General features: G+C 42.8%; 1 protein-coding gene across 2 annotated transcripts in view; it reads left to right on the plus strand.

The window, feature by feature from the left end:
- The window catches only part of ARSJ (arylsulfatase family member J), a 50,710-nt gene extending 34,910 nt beyond the window's left edge, over positions 1 to 15,800 (plus strand). For both annotated transcript variants that reach the window (XM_048304372.1, XM_048304371.1), the window contains exon 2: positions 13,250 to 15,800. In XM_048304372.1, coding sequence (XP_048160329.1) covers positions 13,250 to 14,651 — 1,402 coding nt within the window. In that variant the 3' untranslated portion in view covers positions 14,652 to 15,800. The remainder of the gene's footprint in view (positions 1 to 13,249) is intronic.
- The last annotated feature ends 1,630 nt before the right edge of the window (positions 15,801 to 17,430 follow it).

A 17,430-nucleotide genomic window follows, 5' to 3' on the forward strand; every position in this document is an offset into this window, starting at 1 on the left:
TCACTAAGTTCCACTTTGATTCTAATGTGGTTTTTATGGATTTTTCATCTTCCCCTTCTTTCTTTCATCTCCTTTCTCCCTAGCGTGGTGCGGCAGTCACCATCCTTACTGGGAGACGTGGCTGCATTTCCCCCAGGTGGCCATCAGCACTGCTTCCCTCTTGATGAAGTAGATTATATGAGAAATTCGGGAGAAACTTCCGGGTCAGAGCCAGAATGCATATTTAACCCAGACTCTTGGCTCCCAAGGAATGCAAGCAGAGGCTTTGTAGACCTTTTGCTGCTCTCCCATTCTGCTGCTGCTGACTCTTTAGCCACCTCCCCTGCATTTTAATTTTGAGCACACAGGCTTAAGCCTGGGTTTGAGAATCAGATGCTTGACTTTAACACAATAGCAAAGAAGTCGGTCCTGCAGTTTATCGAGCATGGCTCACGAAAAGCTGGGCATGAAATGGACTGTTGAGGAATTCTGCAGTCACGCAACCAGATTACCAGAATTCAGAATATATTAAGTGCTGAATATTGAACAAGCCAACTGGGAGAGTTTGTGAAGAACCAGGGCAGCGTGGTTAAGTTGCAGGGGCGCGTTGGTAGAACAAGTTGAAAATGTGTTTTATAGTGTGCACCCACTCCTGTGAGAAACCTGGTGAGGTGATCTGCCAGTGCTCTGACAATATTTGCAAATTTGGTAATGACTTACTGTGTATAAGTTGTACAACTGTACACAGGGATGTTGATTTATGTTTGGTGGGACAAGTTATACACTGCTGTCACAAATGGGACAATAGAGATAAGAATGTTGTCACCCAGTGAGCTGACAGGCTCCTTGGAGGGTTCTCAGCTTCCTCTGGCTCCTTGTCTCCTGTGTGACCCATTGGAGCTACACCCCGCAGATTTGTTTAGGGAATGGCAAAGTCTCCTGCAGACAAAGCTGAGCAGATGTGATGTAGTTCCAGCAGTGTTCCTGACATGTTCCCATGCCCTGAACACAGACACTGCTCTGTGGTGGTGTCACCACTCGTCACCTCTCTGTGGTGTGGCAGCACAGATGCTGCTACACAATGTCAGCAAATTGCTGTGGGGCTCATTTGTTCCTCCCTTAACCCTCCTGTCTCCTGAAGAGGAAAGAAATATTTAGCTTCCTCACTCAAGACAGATGCAAAGCATGCCTGATTCTTATCTCTTCTCCTTCCCACTTTTCTCTTTACAATCCCCACAATTTCCGAATTTCTATCCCCATGTTGAAAATAACGAGAACAGATTCTAAATGATGATGCTTTGTTTGGCAGTACACCATTTTGTTAATTTTGATGTTATTGCCAGGATTATTAACCACTGAAATCCATAATTTCACAACCTGGACAGGACGTAAGTGATTTGGAAGCCACAAGTTACTTGCCACTGATTGAGTAATGTTCCACATAGTTAATTGTGCTTCAGAAGAATGGATGGGTTATGATCTTGCTGTCATGTTTTCCAACTAATGCTTGGCTCCCTCCAGAAGCCCTGGGGTTGGAGACCAAATATGTAGGAGCTGCTTTTCTGTGATGATGATAATTGTAGTTTGGCACCTCTGAGAAAACAGAGCATGTCCTTTTCATCTTGAAGGACCAGATTTTTTTTAAGGGAAGCTTAATAATGCAGATAGGGAATCAGTGGTCTTTTGTTAGTTCCTGTAACTTTTATTGATTTCATGATGATTGAGGGACCTTTTTGAGAATCCCTATTTGTGTCTTTAGCTGTAAAAAATACAGAGTGATTTCTAAAATTCCTTTGGAAGTGCACTTAAACATTAGTTCAAGAACAGCCAGTTGTTTAAATCCATCCCATTCAAGAAAGCTCATATGTCTGCAAGGAATTTAAGCAGGTGTAGAAGCTCTATCCATACAAAGGGATCTTCGCAAGTCAGAGCTCTGTAGCTATTTAATGAATCACACACTGATAAATGCTAAATGTGTTTCCTTTTCTCCTGAACAACTAGTGTTTCTCAAAGAATCAGAATTTTATTTTTAATCTTTAAAGTGTAATCTTCATTTTCCAGGGGGTGTTTGTCCTTAAATCCCTTCTCACAGGGTATGGGATGCTGATATCACTCTATTAAATAAATGTTTTCAGACGGGGGGGAGAGAGCCCCACAGAAGGCAGCATACGGTGCTGATGGTATCTCTGCCTAGGTTCCATTAATGTGTTAGGAGCTGTTGGATATGTTGAGCATACACTGCCAAAACTTTGTGTGTGTCCCATTTACACCTCACTTACTCTTACCCAGCTCACTCCATTACATGAGTCATTTTTGTGGTATTTTGTCTGGGATCAAAATCCCCTACTAGCATCTTAAATAAGGCACAGCTTCATTAATACATTAACATTTTATAGCAAATATTTTATGTACGCTTTGTCTGCTTTTATACATAGTTGCTAGACATGTAAGAGACTCTGTTTCTAGATTTTTGTTGGACCAGCAGCGAGAGGGCACCTGTTTCCATTCCCTCCTCTATTTCATGCTCCATTTTATTTCCAGGGATGTTGCACCACAGCCCCAGTTCCTGTGAGGCTTTTGGACACTGCCTCAATGCAAGCAGCAAAGCAAGATGTGAGTGAGGAGCAGTGTGAATGAGAGTAAGGAGAGATTAGGGAGTGCGGCAGTGACATCCAAGAGAGCACTACTTGTTTTGCTAAGCCGGATTTAGGAGGGAAATAAAGAAGCATTTTTCCAAATCTCTTCATTATTCATTGCACAGTGGCCTAGAAACAGATGTGCTGTTAACCTCTGTCCCATATTAACTCCAGTTTGTTCCCTTCTCTGCTGTGGGAGGCTGAGGGAGAGGGAGAAATGCAGCAGGGTGGTGCGAGGGGGCTTCGCACTGTCCGTGCCATGGTGTCTTGCAACCATCAAATGTGACACGGAGAGTTCTCCAATTCCATTGCATTGCTGCTCCACAGAGCAGCCTTACATTTCTCCTAGCCCTTGCCTAATTTGGGCAGGGGGCAAAGGTAGCAACTCAAATCCATTGCTTCAGGAGCAGAGACCTCCCTGTGGTGCACCACAGAGCTTCATCAAGTACCGTTAGTGACGGGACAAGAGGGAGGGGCCTCAAGTGGTGCTGAGGGGAGGCTTAGGTTGGATAGTAGGAGAAATTTCTTCACCCAAAGGATTGTCAAGCTCTGGAACCACCTGAAGCTCAAGTCACCACCCCTGAGAGATTTAAAAGACATGTAGATGTGGCACTCAGGGACATGGTTTAGTGGTGGAATTGGCATTTTCAGGTCACTGGTTGGACTCAATCCTAGAGGTCTTTTCCAACCATGGGTTGTAGTGAGCTGGTCACGTACCTCCTGAAGTTGCTTTGTTCCTTTTGAGTTCCAACTTATGGTGCTTTGAATGCAGACATTTTACTTCACTTTTTAATGCTGTACTATACAGTGTGTACTATCTCTGATGTGGTAGTTAAAAATTGTCACAGAACTGACTGACAGCCCTGCAACGCTGCTCTCCACTCTTTCTCCCTGTGCTACAACAGCACACCTACATCCACTCAGATACTGGCAGTGAAAGCAGTTCCTTTCTATGTGGAATCTCCCCTGTGAGTAAACAAAGATGTTCCATTTCCCCATGTTGTCAGTCAAGAACCTGTCATCTGGGACCCAGGTTAATGCAATACCTCATTATCTTAATCCATTATTTCTTTAGAAACCGTACACAGTGCATTTGTCTCGATCAAAACCGAACTTGCATGTTGTGGTCAGTTCTGAGAAAGGGATTTTAATATATTTCTCAGGTGAATCAGGCAATAGAAAGAAAATCCAGTAGCCAGCAATATGTGACAGAACTCATACATAACTGCTGGCAATCACTGTAAATAAGTAGGTGCCTGTAAGCACTGTATTTTAACAGGTCCAGTTACAAACTGGTTTAGCATCAGGGTGAGGCTCATTTGCATCCTGCCACATCTTCTATCAGGACTAAAAAGCCCATTTTGAGCTTTAGCTGTGTTGTGCGACAGACATAGCTCCATTCCTGCTCAAAGGGATGAGCAACACAAAAAACTCAGAAACTGGTATCAAAGTGTCAGAAGGACAAAAGAACTGGAGGTCAGTGGGGATGCTCAGGCTGAAAACTGTGCAGAACCCAGAAGACAGCATCTCTTGGCTCCCAGCCCTCCCTCCCTTTCAAGGCAATGTTATTCCTCTTCCTAATGATTCAGTGCCACTGCTGTTGCTAGTACGTGTCAGCCCAGAAAACCAGCAATATTGTTGAAGAGTCAAAATGGGTCTTTTTTTGTCCCCATAAAGCTGTTCTTCATATTATCAGGGCTGTAGCTTTTCTGGGAAAATTACTCTGGGGTGCCATGAAGAAATTGTGGGTGGTGTCTGTCTCAAGATACCTGTAGGGACAGCAGTAATGGGCATCACTCTCTCGCTGCCAAGAACGAGACCTTAAACAAGAGGGGTCTGTGTGGGCACTGCAGACTCTGTAAAACTTAAACTTAGGTTGCTTAAGTGAATTACACACTCAGTACTGAGTAACACCTTATCATTTCATATGCAGCAGAATCAAATGCCACTGGTTGAAATGCGTAATTAAACTCTAAAGACCTACACCAGGTATCCTGCTGTCTTGGTTTGCTGTGCGATACACCAGGGATGAAGGAAGAGATAATAATTTCCTTTTGATGCACATGTACACGTTTTAAAATGATGTTATGCGATAGAATGCATTAAGTGAGAACAAATAGAATAACAAAGTTGAGATGAAACAGAAATAATCATCCACAAATATTTCTTAATTAATCAGCATTTCCCAATGAACCTCCACATGAAAAAAAGGAGTTTGATGCATTAATTCATAGACTCATTTTGATACTTTGATGACTCTGAGCAAAAGTTTATGTAGAAGCGTATTCAGTTGAAATTGATGGAATTATCCTTTTATTTAAATCGGTACATATTGATTAAGGGGTGCAGAATCTGTTCTCTGTCCTGTAATAGAATCTTGGAGACAGTTGAGCTTGAGAGCAGCATCTCACAGAGCAGGATAATATTTCTATTATCAATACTAAAGGGAGGCTGTGGGTGTTACCACTTGATCATCATACTCTCACAATAATAATTTATCTCTCATTTTAAATCGCTGTCTTTAAAACTTATCCAAGGATTCAAAAGAAACTGAATGGCCTGTGATACACTTATGCTCACTAAAGAAGTGGAACTACGATGTTCTCCAATGTCACACTCAGAAATGGTGTGTTTATGTAGTTGTTCAGTGGTTAATAAAAAATCACAGCTGTCACAAAGCTTGCAGCTTGTGAAGGTATCTAAAACACTTCAGATGGCTCTGAAGCATGAAGAACATAGTCCTAATTTTTTTTTCAATGTCATAATGTTCTTTGATTATAAAGCAATTAACTCTCTCAAATGATGCCATATAAGCCCGTCATGTCGTAGTTGTTAACCTGTATTTTACATCTTGTCATTGTGCCCTCAGTCGTCCTTGCTGTCAATTCAAGGTCATTTTACAGCATTTGGGTTGATATAGGCTCTAAGTGCTGGGTGTATGAATAATAGATAAGGACAGTTTTAATTCAGAAATGGTACTAAATGCTCAAAATGAGTACTTTAATTAGAGAGTAATGTAAGACAATAACTGTTTGGCTGCTACCTTAAGGGCTGCCATCAAGTATGCCATTTTTATGAGAGATGTCTTCTTATGAAAGGCAACCATATAATAAATATCTTTCACGTCCCTTAGGTGCAGTCACTGAATAAATTCTTCCTGTATGAAGATGAACCAGCTTTCCTAAACTGTCACAGAATTAGGTGGAAAATATTTCACACATGTACATGGCAGGTTTTTATTTTCGGTCACATAAAAACACCTGTGTTATTAGCAATTAATATATTCTTTTAGACAGAATGAGACACCTGGAAGTTTTGCCCTGTCTGTAACAGTGACTAATCTGGGATGTTAGGAGACTCTGGTGTGCTGTTCTCCCCAGCACAGCAGAGAGCAGAGGCTGGAATGAAGGCATCTCTGCTTTACAAACTGGTATATGCCATGTCCCTGTCCAGCAGGCATGCTGGTCCTGCTCCAGCCTCACTTTGGGAGTACCCGAGGGGGGGATTCTTCAGCATGCACTTTTTAAACTCCATTTATCTCCTTTTCCTCTGTTTTTTTCTCCTGCAAAAATGACCAAAGCAGGACTAAAAATTCATCTCTAGCTAATCACAGAGTCATTTTAGGTTTCTTTCCCTTGTAACGTGGTGATTAGGTGTCATATCCGCTGGGATCTGTTGTTGCTGAGAGCCCAGAATTTGGTGGTGAGGTCTGAATTTGTGGTTGGCATGCAAAGCATTTAGTCGAATTGTTTTCTTTCCATGTCACTCCCATGTAGACATGAAACCGCGAGCACCGATTATGCAATCACACATTTTCCCCCTTTTTCCTAAATGAATTACAGTGATAAAGCTGGAAACGCTGGGCTCTGTTTCCACAGCTGCAGCAAACTGGGAGCAAAAAAAGCAATAGCTGCATATACACATGTGCGTTCCAGCTGCTGCCAGTTCCCACATTCTCCCTTATCCTTGCTGTCCTCCCATTGGAGCAGATAAATTGCCTCAGTGATAGGAAAGGTCAGTAGCAGATAGGCTGCCAGTTTAATAATGTTTTGTAGAAAATCGGAATTAGTGTATGAAAATACTAATTGTAGCTTAATGTGGAGGGTGATTTAAAGTTCAAGCTTCTGGAACCAGGCAGAGTAACCCCAAGGAAATGCAGATGAAGGTTTCTGTTTCTTTTCCCTCCCAGCTTGGTCCCATAGTCAGATATTTTTCCTTTAAAGCTCACAACTCTGGAGACAGCAGTTGCTTTCCCACTGTTCGCTGAGCTCTGCCTCACTCCTGGGGTGCCAGTTGCATCTGCAGGAGTTGGGAAGATAAAAGAGAGGGGATCTGGTGCATATCCTGGAGATGCAAAATTGTTGAAACATAGAGCTATGGAGAACAGCATTTTGTGGCGCGGCTCCCCAGTTTTCAAGCATTTCTCGGTGTCAGGTGATAAAAATCCCTTTCACAGGATAAATAATATTGGGGTGTAAGGACATTATTTAAATGACCAAATGGCAGCGCTGGTGTGAGATGAGAATTTTGAAATGATTCTGGGGTTGAGTTCATTTTGAGATCAAAATCCAAATCGCATTTGGTTAAACAAGGATACATCAACTCCTGTAGGTCCTTGGGAAAAGGTCATGGAACAAAACTGGTAACATTATTACTCTGCAAGTAAATTGCTACTTTATTTTTCTTTCCCTGAATTTGATGGAAGAGCCTTAACTGATTTAAAACGACAATGAAAAACTTGAAAGTCGGGCAAGATACAGAATCTTCCAAATGACATATTTGCAATAGCATTGCCAGAGTGATAAAACAGTAAATAATGTGAGTTAGATTTTTTTATGTAAACACTTGGTTTAGAAGTAGATACTTCTTCTGCTCTGATTTATAAGCACATAAAAATTCAAGGGATAGAGCTGAGGATGAAATGAGTGTGTGTGTATGTCTGAGTGAACACTTCAGGTTTGATTTGTGTGGGCTGACACAGTGAAAGTCTGTGAAGGTTTGGAGTTTGCATTTAGTCTTTAATGTTGCATTTTCTTCTCTGATCCATTTACACTCATAACCCACCTTCACCAAAATTCCCAAGTCATCAGCCAGAAGATAAAAATGGTTAAGTGATAGATAATGAATGATAGATTCAATACAGAAAACTGTCTTTTTCTGCTATTTTTGAAAGCTGAACTATGCACTTACATAGTGTAGGCTCAGGGCTCCTTGGGATAGGCTCTGAGCAGACTATGTTGCATGAAAACTTCTATGCTGGCATTTAGAAGTGTATCCCATGGGGTCATACGCAGTTGCCATAGATTGTAAACACTGCAGGAATGGGATAGATGGGGCATAGTTTAACACGGTCCTATCCAGAGCAGAGACTCAAATGTGCTTCCTTAAGGAGTGCCGAGGTGCCACTGTCTGCTTTGGCTCACGTGGGAGCTTGGCAGTTGGAAATCAGCAAAGTCAAGACCTGTCATCAGTCTCTTAGGAAAAGAATGGAAATAAGAAGGACATGAACATTTAGGAGACATTTTGCTTCTCAGCAAATTGACTTAATAGCAGTGAGAGAGAAGCATTGTGGCTACTCACTCTGACTTTGTTGTCATCAGTCTGAAGGGACCAGCACTTGCTGATGGCTTGGAAGCAAGTCATGTCAGGCTGTGATGGCTTTATATGCATCTCATTTAAATCAGCTCAGCTCTACGCTCTGCCCCAGTGTCTCCTGGATCAACCCACCCCTTCTCCAGCTTTACTCTGAGTTTAGGTTTAAAAACCTCAGCATAATCAGCATGAAACATTTCGTTTTTATGGCAGATATTTCTGCTGCAGAGTCATTTTTGTGTGATTTTTTCACACTGGTCCATATCCAACATGCCCATGATTGGCATCCCCCTGCCCTGCTCTTCACCAGCCTGCGTGGAAGACTGAAAGCAGAAGAGCTTCTGAACATCTCCTGTTTCCCTCACAAGCACCTTACAGAACTCAGAACAACTTTGAGGTGACTGAGAGTGAACATCCCTGCCCAAAAGAACAGCTTTTTCCAAACATGTAGACCCTGTGGGCTCCATGCTAAAGCCTGAGTCTGCTATAAAACATTGTGTCTGTTTTTTCCTACTGGTGATTGCGTCCTACTTCTGATGATTTGCTGGTGACAAATAGAATGTTGGGGTCCTTCTCCTCAGTAAGTTGGACCTCTGAGAACCGGGAGCCCCCAAGATCACAGATTTCTCCATTTTTCACTCACCTGGAATTCCTCTATTTTAGCTGTTGTGTTATACAAGTAGTTTCAGGTAAGGTGTCAAAGACTGTTCTTTAGTGACCCCTAAATCTACGTTCTAGACTGGTATCTCCTTGTATTTTATTATTTTTAACAAGAAAATGCACAATCGTCAATAATGATCCTTTTGATTTATGTAGCACGCAGACCTCAGTGCTGTCACTCTCTGTGCAACTCCTGGCACATGTGGGGTTTTTATTTAAAATATTCTTTTCTAAATCCTAGACTAGAGTTTATTATTTTAAAAATTGAGATTTTTTTCAACATATCCTGAGCTAGCAAGCATAATAAAAATACATTTTCCACATGTAATAACTAGAGCTATGCAAGCAAAAGTTCCTGAAATTAGAAACTTCCAACTGAGCTTCTTTGTTAATCTTCAGTGAGCCTTAAAAGAATCTCAGTTTGAAGACAATTAATGCAGTATTGAAAAATTGTGAGAGCTTGAAATCAATAGTGTTGTACATGCTCATTATGAAATTAGAAACATCCCAGCTTCTTCCTCAGTGCAGAACCCACCCTGAAGTTAAGGGGGAAAACACTCAATAGAAAACTCCTTAGGGAAAGATTTTTTAAGGAAAGCTGGTTTGGCCTACATATGTGTGAGGCTGCGTAGGGGATGTGAGGCGTGCCAGGAGAATCTCTTCCCCTCCACAGACCTTCAGTCCCGCTCTCTGCTGCGGGGGAATAGCAGTGAAAACGTGCACAGATTCTGTCACCGATCTCCTGCTCTGCGGATGAGAGCTGGAAACTAATTCAGTTCTGAGGGCATCAGAAGGGGGAAGTGAAGCCTCCCACTGTTGGCACATTCCTCAGGCTCAGATCTCATTGACTCCAGTGTGCCCGTGGTGCTTTACATCCATAACACTCCGGCACTTCAATGTACAGTTGACCTTCAGCAACTTAATGGTCTCTACACCTTGAGACTGGAGGTAGGAGCGATGTGAAAGCCACTGCCGGAGCTTTGTGTCACTCTAAACTAAAACAGGAAGGGAGCTCGTGTTGAAAAGGGGTGTCATGAACTCATACTCAGCAACTCATAATCTGCTTATTTATTTATTTATTTAAAAAATCCTCTGAAATATTTCTCTGAGCATCCAAGAGGCAAAGGGCTATGAAGTCATAAGGATGCTCCCAGAGGGAGGCCGTTGCTTTAAAGTTTCCCCTACAAACAAGAAAACAGCTCAGTGTGTCAGTGAGCCAGCACCAAGCAGCTGCCTTGGCTGCAACACTTATCACAGTAGGTTTACTGTGAACATCTGAATAACACACCAGGAAAACAAAAACAAGAGTGGAAAATGCACAAAGAGCCATCCCTGTGTAGCAAGGAGAAATTAATTTTCGATGTGCGTCTTATTGGCTGAACATTTCGCACAAATTTTACTTAGTTCCTTGTTCTTCAAATTTCAGATTTCATGTATTCTAAAGGAGACACCTGTGATCCAGAAACTCAGAGGAGTGGGGAGAAGGAGAGCACAGCACATGCATATAAAGTATTCCCAAGTCTTGAACCCCTACTCTTTATACAGACTCTAACCAGTTTATTGCTTTTATGTAAATAATGCCCATGAAGGTCAAAGTCTAAAAAACAATGAAATTAGATTCTGTGGCCTCTCAGCATTTGCTTAGATTTCACTGGTTAGTAGTGCTGAAATTGTAATAATGAATTCCAGACTGTTCATAGTCCTAACTTGCTTTCTGCGTCTGGGATTAAATTCAACCTATTTATTCTAAAAAATGGAAGCAATATGAAATCTATAGGATGTATCTCACAGAGGTTTCATGGCAGTTGGTAAGCTCATGGCTTTCTCTGCTAGAGAATTCCCCCAAAATCAGCATCTGCCTCTTAATCCCTTTATGTTTTGCCTGGGTCAGTTTTTTTTCCCTCTTGCACAGTCTAAGAACAGTTTCAAAACAGTCTTTTTGAGACACACTTCCTGTTGCTATTAATGCCATTTGCTTCCATATCATCCCTGTTTTCTGCTCAGATTACTTTGCTTTCCTATAAATGCTCTGCAAGTCCCTTGAAAATGAAATACTTTCACTGAAAAAGAAATATTGGCAACATCATGGATCAATTAGAAAGGCACGTCATGCAGAAAAGTGAACAAATCTTGACCATTTTTGTAATGGTGAACAATCTTCTGAAATCAGAGGTTGATATCTCTTTGAAGCATTTCTACACTTGAAATATTTTGACTTTAAATGTATTGGTTTGCAGATCCCTTTTTACACATTTGAGTATAAAAATGTGTCTCTTTGTCTGTGTGCCTATAGGTATATTCTGAAGCACAGCCATGCCAAAAATAGCACACAGACACACACACATCTGGGAAACACACCAAAGTCTCCTGCAAAAGGGCAGCAGCAGGGAATGTATGTGCATATAGATGGATATATGTTCTATGTGCATTGTTGCCAGCATATTGAATAACTTCCTGAGGGCACTGCTGAAACAAGATGCACTGCTGAATGCCTGTATGACTGAGGCTAATTCTTGATATTTTTTGCTTCGATATTTGTCAGATTAACAGTGTAGGAATTTCGTGCTTCAATCTCTAATTGAAAAGCCCTCGCTGGGGAATCTGCATGGTGCTTTAGGAATTCTTGATGGGAATTAACATTGTGGGACTATCATGCTTTCTGTGCAGGCGTTGCCAAGAGGCAAATTGGTTTGCAGTGTTTTGCACATTCTGTGTCCTGTTCCCCTCAGGCCCAGTTTCTCAGTTTCTAGAGGAGAAGGGTGGAAGGGTCTCTGTCACAACAGGATCCCTTTAGAGAAAATCCTGACCTCCAGCAAAATTAGCTTATTAGGGGAGAAACTGCCCAGCTGGGACTGGGGGCTGACCTTGTGTTCGAGGAGGCTGTCAGAGTTAAGAAAGCAGAAACTATTGACTAAAACAGCCGGATGGAGACAAGGACTTTTCCAGTTGGATCAAAAAATGGGAATTTACTGAAAGGATTTAACAAGGCAGAGAAAAGAGAAGGGGAAGGAAATGAAATGCCTTGTGGACATAGTTCCCTCAGTAGTCCCAAACACGGAATGAGCTCCAGTATGGGGCACTGCATGGCTTTCCTAGTTGTAGTTTACCTGTTTTAAGAGGAGATTATTGCAGCTGAACCCTGGGAAGGACGTGGGACTTGTGTGTGCATGACATTTCTTTTACAAAAGCAAAGTGTAGATCCCAGAAACCCATAATTTTCAGGGTGTGCTTTAACTCTCTCCTGCAGCATCTCCTGCGTTGTCAGCACCAGCCTGTGAGTTTGGGGACAATTGGGTGGCAGGGCTCCAGGTCCCCAGCCTGCCCAGAGACAATGCTGTGCCGAGGGGCCAGCGGGGGCAGAGCACAGCAGCAGCGCTGCAGCACGCTGGGTCCAGAGCAGCACAACACCCAGAGCTTCTGCAGGCAATTAGTGAGGCCGGAGCTTCTGGTTCCGTGGAAATTAGCTCCAGAATTAAATGGGAGTTACACAATCCTTACAGATTGCCAGCCATTAAAGACAGCTATGGCGCCTTCGAAGATCTTGGCCAGGAAGCCCTCATATGAAAGCAGACTTTAAGTTATTTATGGACAGGCAGAGCCTAATGGTTTTAATTTTCTAGATAGCTCAGGAGGCCAATCAGATTGACAACACCAGCAGAATATGTCAAGAAGCCCCAACTCCTGCAACCACAAATTAATAAAAACTGGTTTTGGGGGAGATACGCAGTATTGGTGGACCTGGCTGTTCTATGCATGGCTGAGAATGGAACCTATTCTCACACTCAGGGAGAAGTTGTCTTTGGTTTACTATCTGCTGTTACAGTCTATTCTTTAGTGACAAACTGATATAAATATATTGGCCCTTGATTTTTGATACTTACTGCTGCCCATGCTGGATTCATTTTCTAATCATATGGAGGCCATATGTATTCTTTACACATAGCCTGTACTGCACTGCAGAATTTATTATCCCATCCTTTAAACATACTGCTCTTACACACTCAAAGCCCAGCATTTTTATATGCTGTAGATACGTTCACCGTTAGCGAGTTACGAGGCACTGTAAAAATTCTATTTATCCACGTAATTTTCTATAGTCATTGTTAAATGGATACATGTGGAGGAAAAAAGGGCGCCTCAAAGTACCTGTGCTCCTGTATTTGTAGGTATTTTGAGTAGCTCAGATCATGGGGGGAAACGTTTCATGCAGCAGTGAGACGAGGAAAGATTTGATAGTGTGACCAAGCTGGTCTTTGAAAGCAGCACACACAGGCACAGAGAAGGCTGTGGCAGGCATAGGAATATTTTCTGTTAGGATTAGGGTGTCCCTGCACCTGAGCATTTCCTCCACCAGCCTGATGCCTGTCTCCTCCCGCCTCCAGGTACCAGATCCACACGGGGCTGCAGCACTCCATCATCCGGCCGACGCAGCCCAACTGCTTACCTCTGGATAACGTCACGCTACCTCAGAAGCTCAAGGAGGTCGGGTACTCCACTCACATGGTGGGCAAGTGGCACCTGGGCTTCTACCGCAGGGAGTGCATGCCCACGCAGAGGGGGTTCGACTCCTTCTTCGGCTCGCTCCTGGGCAGCGGCGACTACTACACCCACTTCAAGTGCGACAGCCCCGGGATATGCGGCTATGACCTGTATGAGAACGACAATGCCGCCTGGGACCATGACAATGGCATCTACTCCACACAGATGTACACGCAGAAAGTGCAGCAGATCCTGGCTTCTCATAACCCCAGGAAACCCATATTCCTGTATATTGCCTACCAAGCTGTCCATTCGCCTCTTCAGGCACCGGGCAGGTATTTTGAACATTACCGCTCGATAAACAACATCAATAGGCGGCGATACGCAGCCATGCTGGCCTGCTTGGATGAGGCCATAAATAATGTGACCCTGGCTCTGAGGAAGTATGGCTACTACGAGAACAGCATTATCATTTATTCTTCTGATAACGGTGGGCAGCCAATGGCCGGAGGCAGTAACTGGCCTCTCCGAGGAAGCAAAGGCACCTATTGGGAAGGAGGTATCCGCGCTGTTGGGTTTGTGCACAGCCCCCTTCTGAAAAACAAAGGATCTGTGTGCAAGGAGCTGGTGCACATCACGGACTGGTTCCCCACGCTGATCACCCTGGCGGAGGGGCAGATCGATGAAGACATCCAGCTGGACGGCTACGATGTGTGGGAGACCATCAGCGAGGGCAGGCGTTCCCCGCGGGTGGACATCCTGCACAACATCGACCCGATCTACACCAAAGCCAAGAACGGCTCCTGGGCCGCTGGCTATGGCATCTGGAACACTGCCATCCAGTCTGCCATCAGAGTGAATCACTGGAAACTGCTGACGGGAAACCCGGGATACAGCGACTGGGTGCCTCCACAGGCCTTCAGCAACGCGGGTCCCAACCGCTGGCACAACGAGCGCGTCTCCTGGTCAGCCGGGAAAACCGTGTGGCTCTTCAACATCACGGCCGACCCCTATGAGCGCGTGGACCTGTCTGCCAGGCACCCAGAGGTGGTGAAGCAGCTGCTGCGGAGGCTCTCGCAGTTCAACAAGACAGCGGTGCCTGTCCGCTACCCGCCCAAGGACCCTCGCAGTAACCCCAAGCTCAACGGAGGAGTCTGGGGGCCGTGGTTTAAGGAGGATGAAAAGAAAAAGAAATCAGATAAAAGCAAAGGTGCGAATAAGCAGAAGAAGAGCAAGAACAAGAAAAAAGCAAATCAGAAAAAGGGGCAGTCGTTTCATTGCCGGTCACGTCTTGCTGGTGGGTAAACTCTAAACAGGCTCCTTGGCCAGGTCTGAGTTAGCCTGGCCCAACTTCTTGAACTTCTGATGGAATAGACTAGAAATTCCAGCTCTGCACTATGGATGAAAGTTGTCATCTTTTAATTTTGTTTCTGATTTCACCAGCACAAGGTACCTTAACACTCTGAGTGACCATGTGACAGACTTTCTCCTCCAGAGGATGAGCGGTCCTCACCCATCACCGACACATTCCAGATAACAACAGCGATAACATCTTGTTTCAGGAAACTTAGCTTTTATGGACAAATGATGGTTCCTTGCCTTAATTAGATGGAATCTTTGGAGAGCATGGAGATGTTAATGGCAGATGTTCTCAAACTGACAGATGGTTCAGAGGGAGAAAGGAAAAACAAAACCTGAGAACTTCTGTGGGTCAGTAAGTGTCAGTCATCAACCTGTGACACGTTTTGATACAACACAGCAAAAACTGAAGCCATCAGGGTAACTTTCTAGAGGTGCTGGAGAGGGGGGCACGATAGGAGGAAAGGCTGCTTTAAATTAGATTTTGTCCATTTTAAATAAACCTGAAATATTTTTAACATTTCCTAGATGTGCTGAGCTCCCCCCCATTTGCAGTAAAACTCATGACCAGCGAGCACACACCACGTGTAATTTATTACAGGCACAGACAAAAACACATCGCCAAAGTGAATGTAATATTTAAACATTTTAAGATAACTATACAACAATATGTAAAAGATATAATTTATTTTACAGCAAATCCTTATTTCTCTTCCATTAAAACTTCCTGCCTGATGCAAGGTACCCCTGTGGGTGCCAGGGTTGTTTGGGTTCTTTCAACTTCGATTTTTAAAATTTTATTTCCATCCTGTCATTCGGAGTTTATTTAACAGATCCATATCCTCAGAGTACTGTAAACCAAGGAAATACTGTATACACTGCTAGGATGAGGAAGGAGAACAATTCAGGTGCGTCACTGCATTATGTATTTGCCTCCAGTGGTTTTGAATGTAACAAAGGGTTTATTTAATTTAGGAGTCACATGAATATTGTTCAGTTTCTTTACAGAAGCTAGGCCATCTTGATGTTTGGGGGGAAAACACTACTTTAAACCTTTTATTTATGTACCTATTAAAATAGTTTATTTTTATGGCATTCATAAAAGTAGTCTGCCTCTTTTTTCGTCCAAGATAGCAATTCTGGCCTAGTTTATTTTAAACAAACTCAAGTAAGCTGTTTTATTACTATTATTTTTGGTGCAGGGATGTTTTATGACATTTTGCTTCTGAAACAGAATTTCTTCTCCCAATACGGGTATCATTTGAGACATGCTTCAAAGTTTGCCCTTTTCCAAGGTGTCTGCATGGATGATGAATGCATGGACTGGCTGCACATTCCTGGTCATCTGTGGTAATTGATAAAATGCACACACACATACAGGCTTCAAGATGAATTATGTTAAGTAAAATTGATGATTCATTTGTTGATTGGCTATAATGTGTTTTGGTAAAATTTCAAATAAGCCTGCTTTTCTGCAGTGTGTCTCTTGACTCAGAAGTTACAGAAATGGATTATGATTGAAAAATTGAGCATTCCTAAAATCAGTGCGCACAGAAATCTGAATGAAATCCAACTGTCCAGCACTCCAGCACCTCCTGACCTTATCAAAAGGCAACTAACTGCAGGTATATACTGCCAAAACCCAGCAAACTGCATACTTAAAGCTGTAAAGCAAAGTAAAGCTGCCATTAACAAAACACAGAAACCAGTCAGGCCGCTCTTAGAGTTACTTCTGCAATGAATATGCTGTGGAGAACACAGAATGGACTTCTTGGATAATTGCATGTAAATAATAATTATAGAAGGATGGTGTGTATCTGCAAAAGTGTTTAATATTGTCATCATTGTTTTTCATGGTGTGTGGTCCTTCAGATGACTAATTAATTTCTTAGAAATCTGTCTAGCTTTTCTTCACATTCACACTATCCAGTGAGTAATCAGGAACTCAGATGTTCTCGAAATTCTCACTTTTTTTTTAAAATGTGCCATTGATGTCCTTAAAAGAAATGAGAATAACATCTTCAGATATTACACTCCAAAATGTGATATATAAAATTCATATCTGTGAGGAAATACATTTCATTTTCCAAGGTAATTTTAAAAAGGCCAAAATTAGGTGTATAGATTAAACTATATATGGAGAGACTAAGATATTAATTTATTTTGGCGTAATAGCAGCAAGGCAGTGTGACAGAGTGTTATCCTCATAGAAGTAATTACTGCCCTTTTCCCTGAAAGTTTTACGGTGGCTTTGGCTTTCCTTGGACCAAAACAGCCAGAGAACATTATTCTCTGGCAACATTGTATTCTATAATTATCTATATCTGTTCTCTCTCAGGCACAATGGGAGTCCTCGAAAGTAACCGGTGCAAGGCGGAACAGTGGATCAGTTCTCTGTGTGTTAAAAAAATGTGCCACAGGAGTAAGTGTTTGTAGAGTACACAGTGGGAGTACATTTCCAATGAATTTGATAATTTGATCTAGTAGCGGGCAAAAGTTGGCTTTGAGGGGGGTAGAAAATGGTCACAGTTTAGCTGCATTCCTGAATTTTTTGCTGAAGTGCTCCTGACATGAAAATACAGTGTCTGCTCTCACACAGCCCTTGTTTTCTCACTGCGGCGACACAACGGTCTCTGGTTTGTGGGGATGCTGCGTAGCTCTCAAACCCCACTCTCCGTCTGCAGAGCTCTCAGTGGCTCATACACCCTCCCAGCAGGATTTCACA

This window comes from Corvus hawaiiensis, chromosome 5 (assembly GCF_020740725.1).
Source record: "Corvus hawaiiensis isolate bCorHaw1 chromosome 5, bCorHaw1.pri.cur, whole genome shotgun sequence".
NCBI lineage: Eukaryota > Metazoa > Chordata > Aves > Passeriformes > Corvidae > Corvus > Corvus hawaiiensis.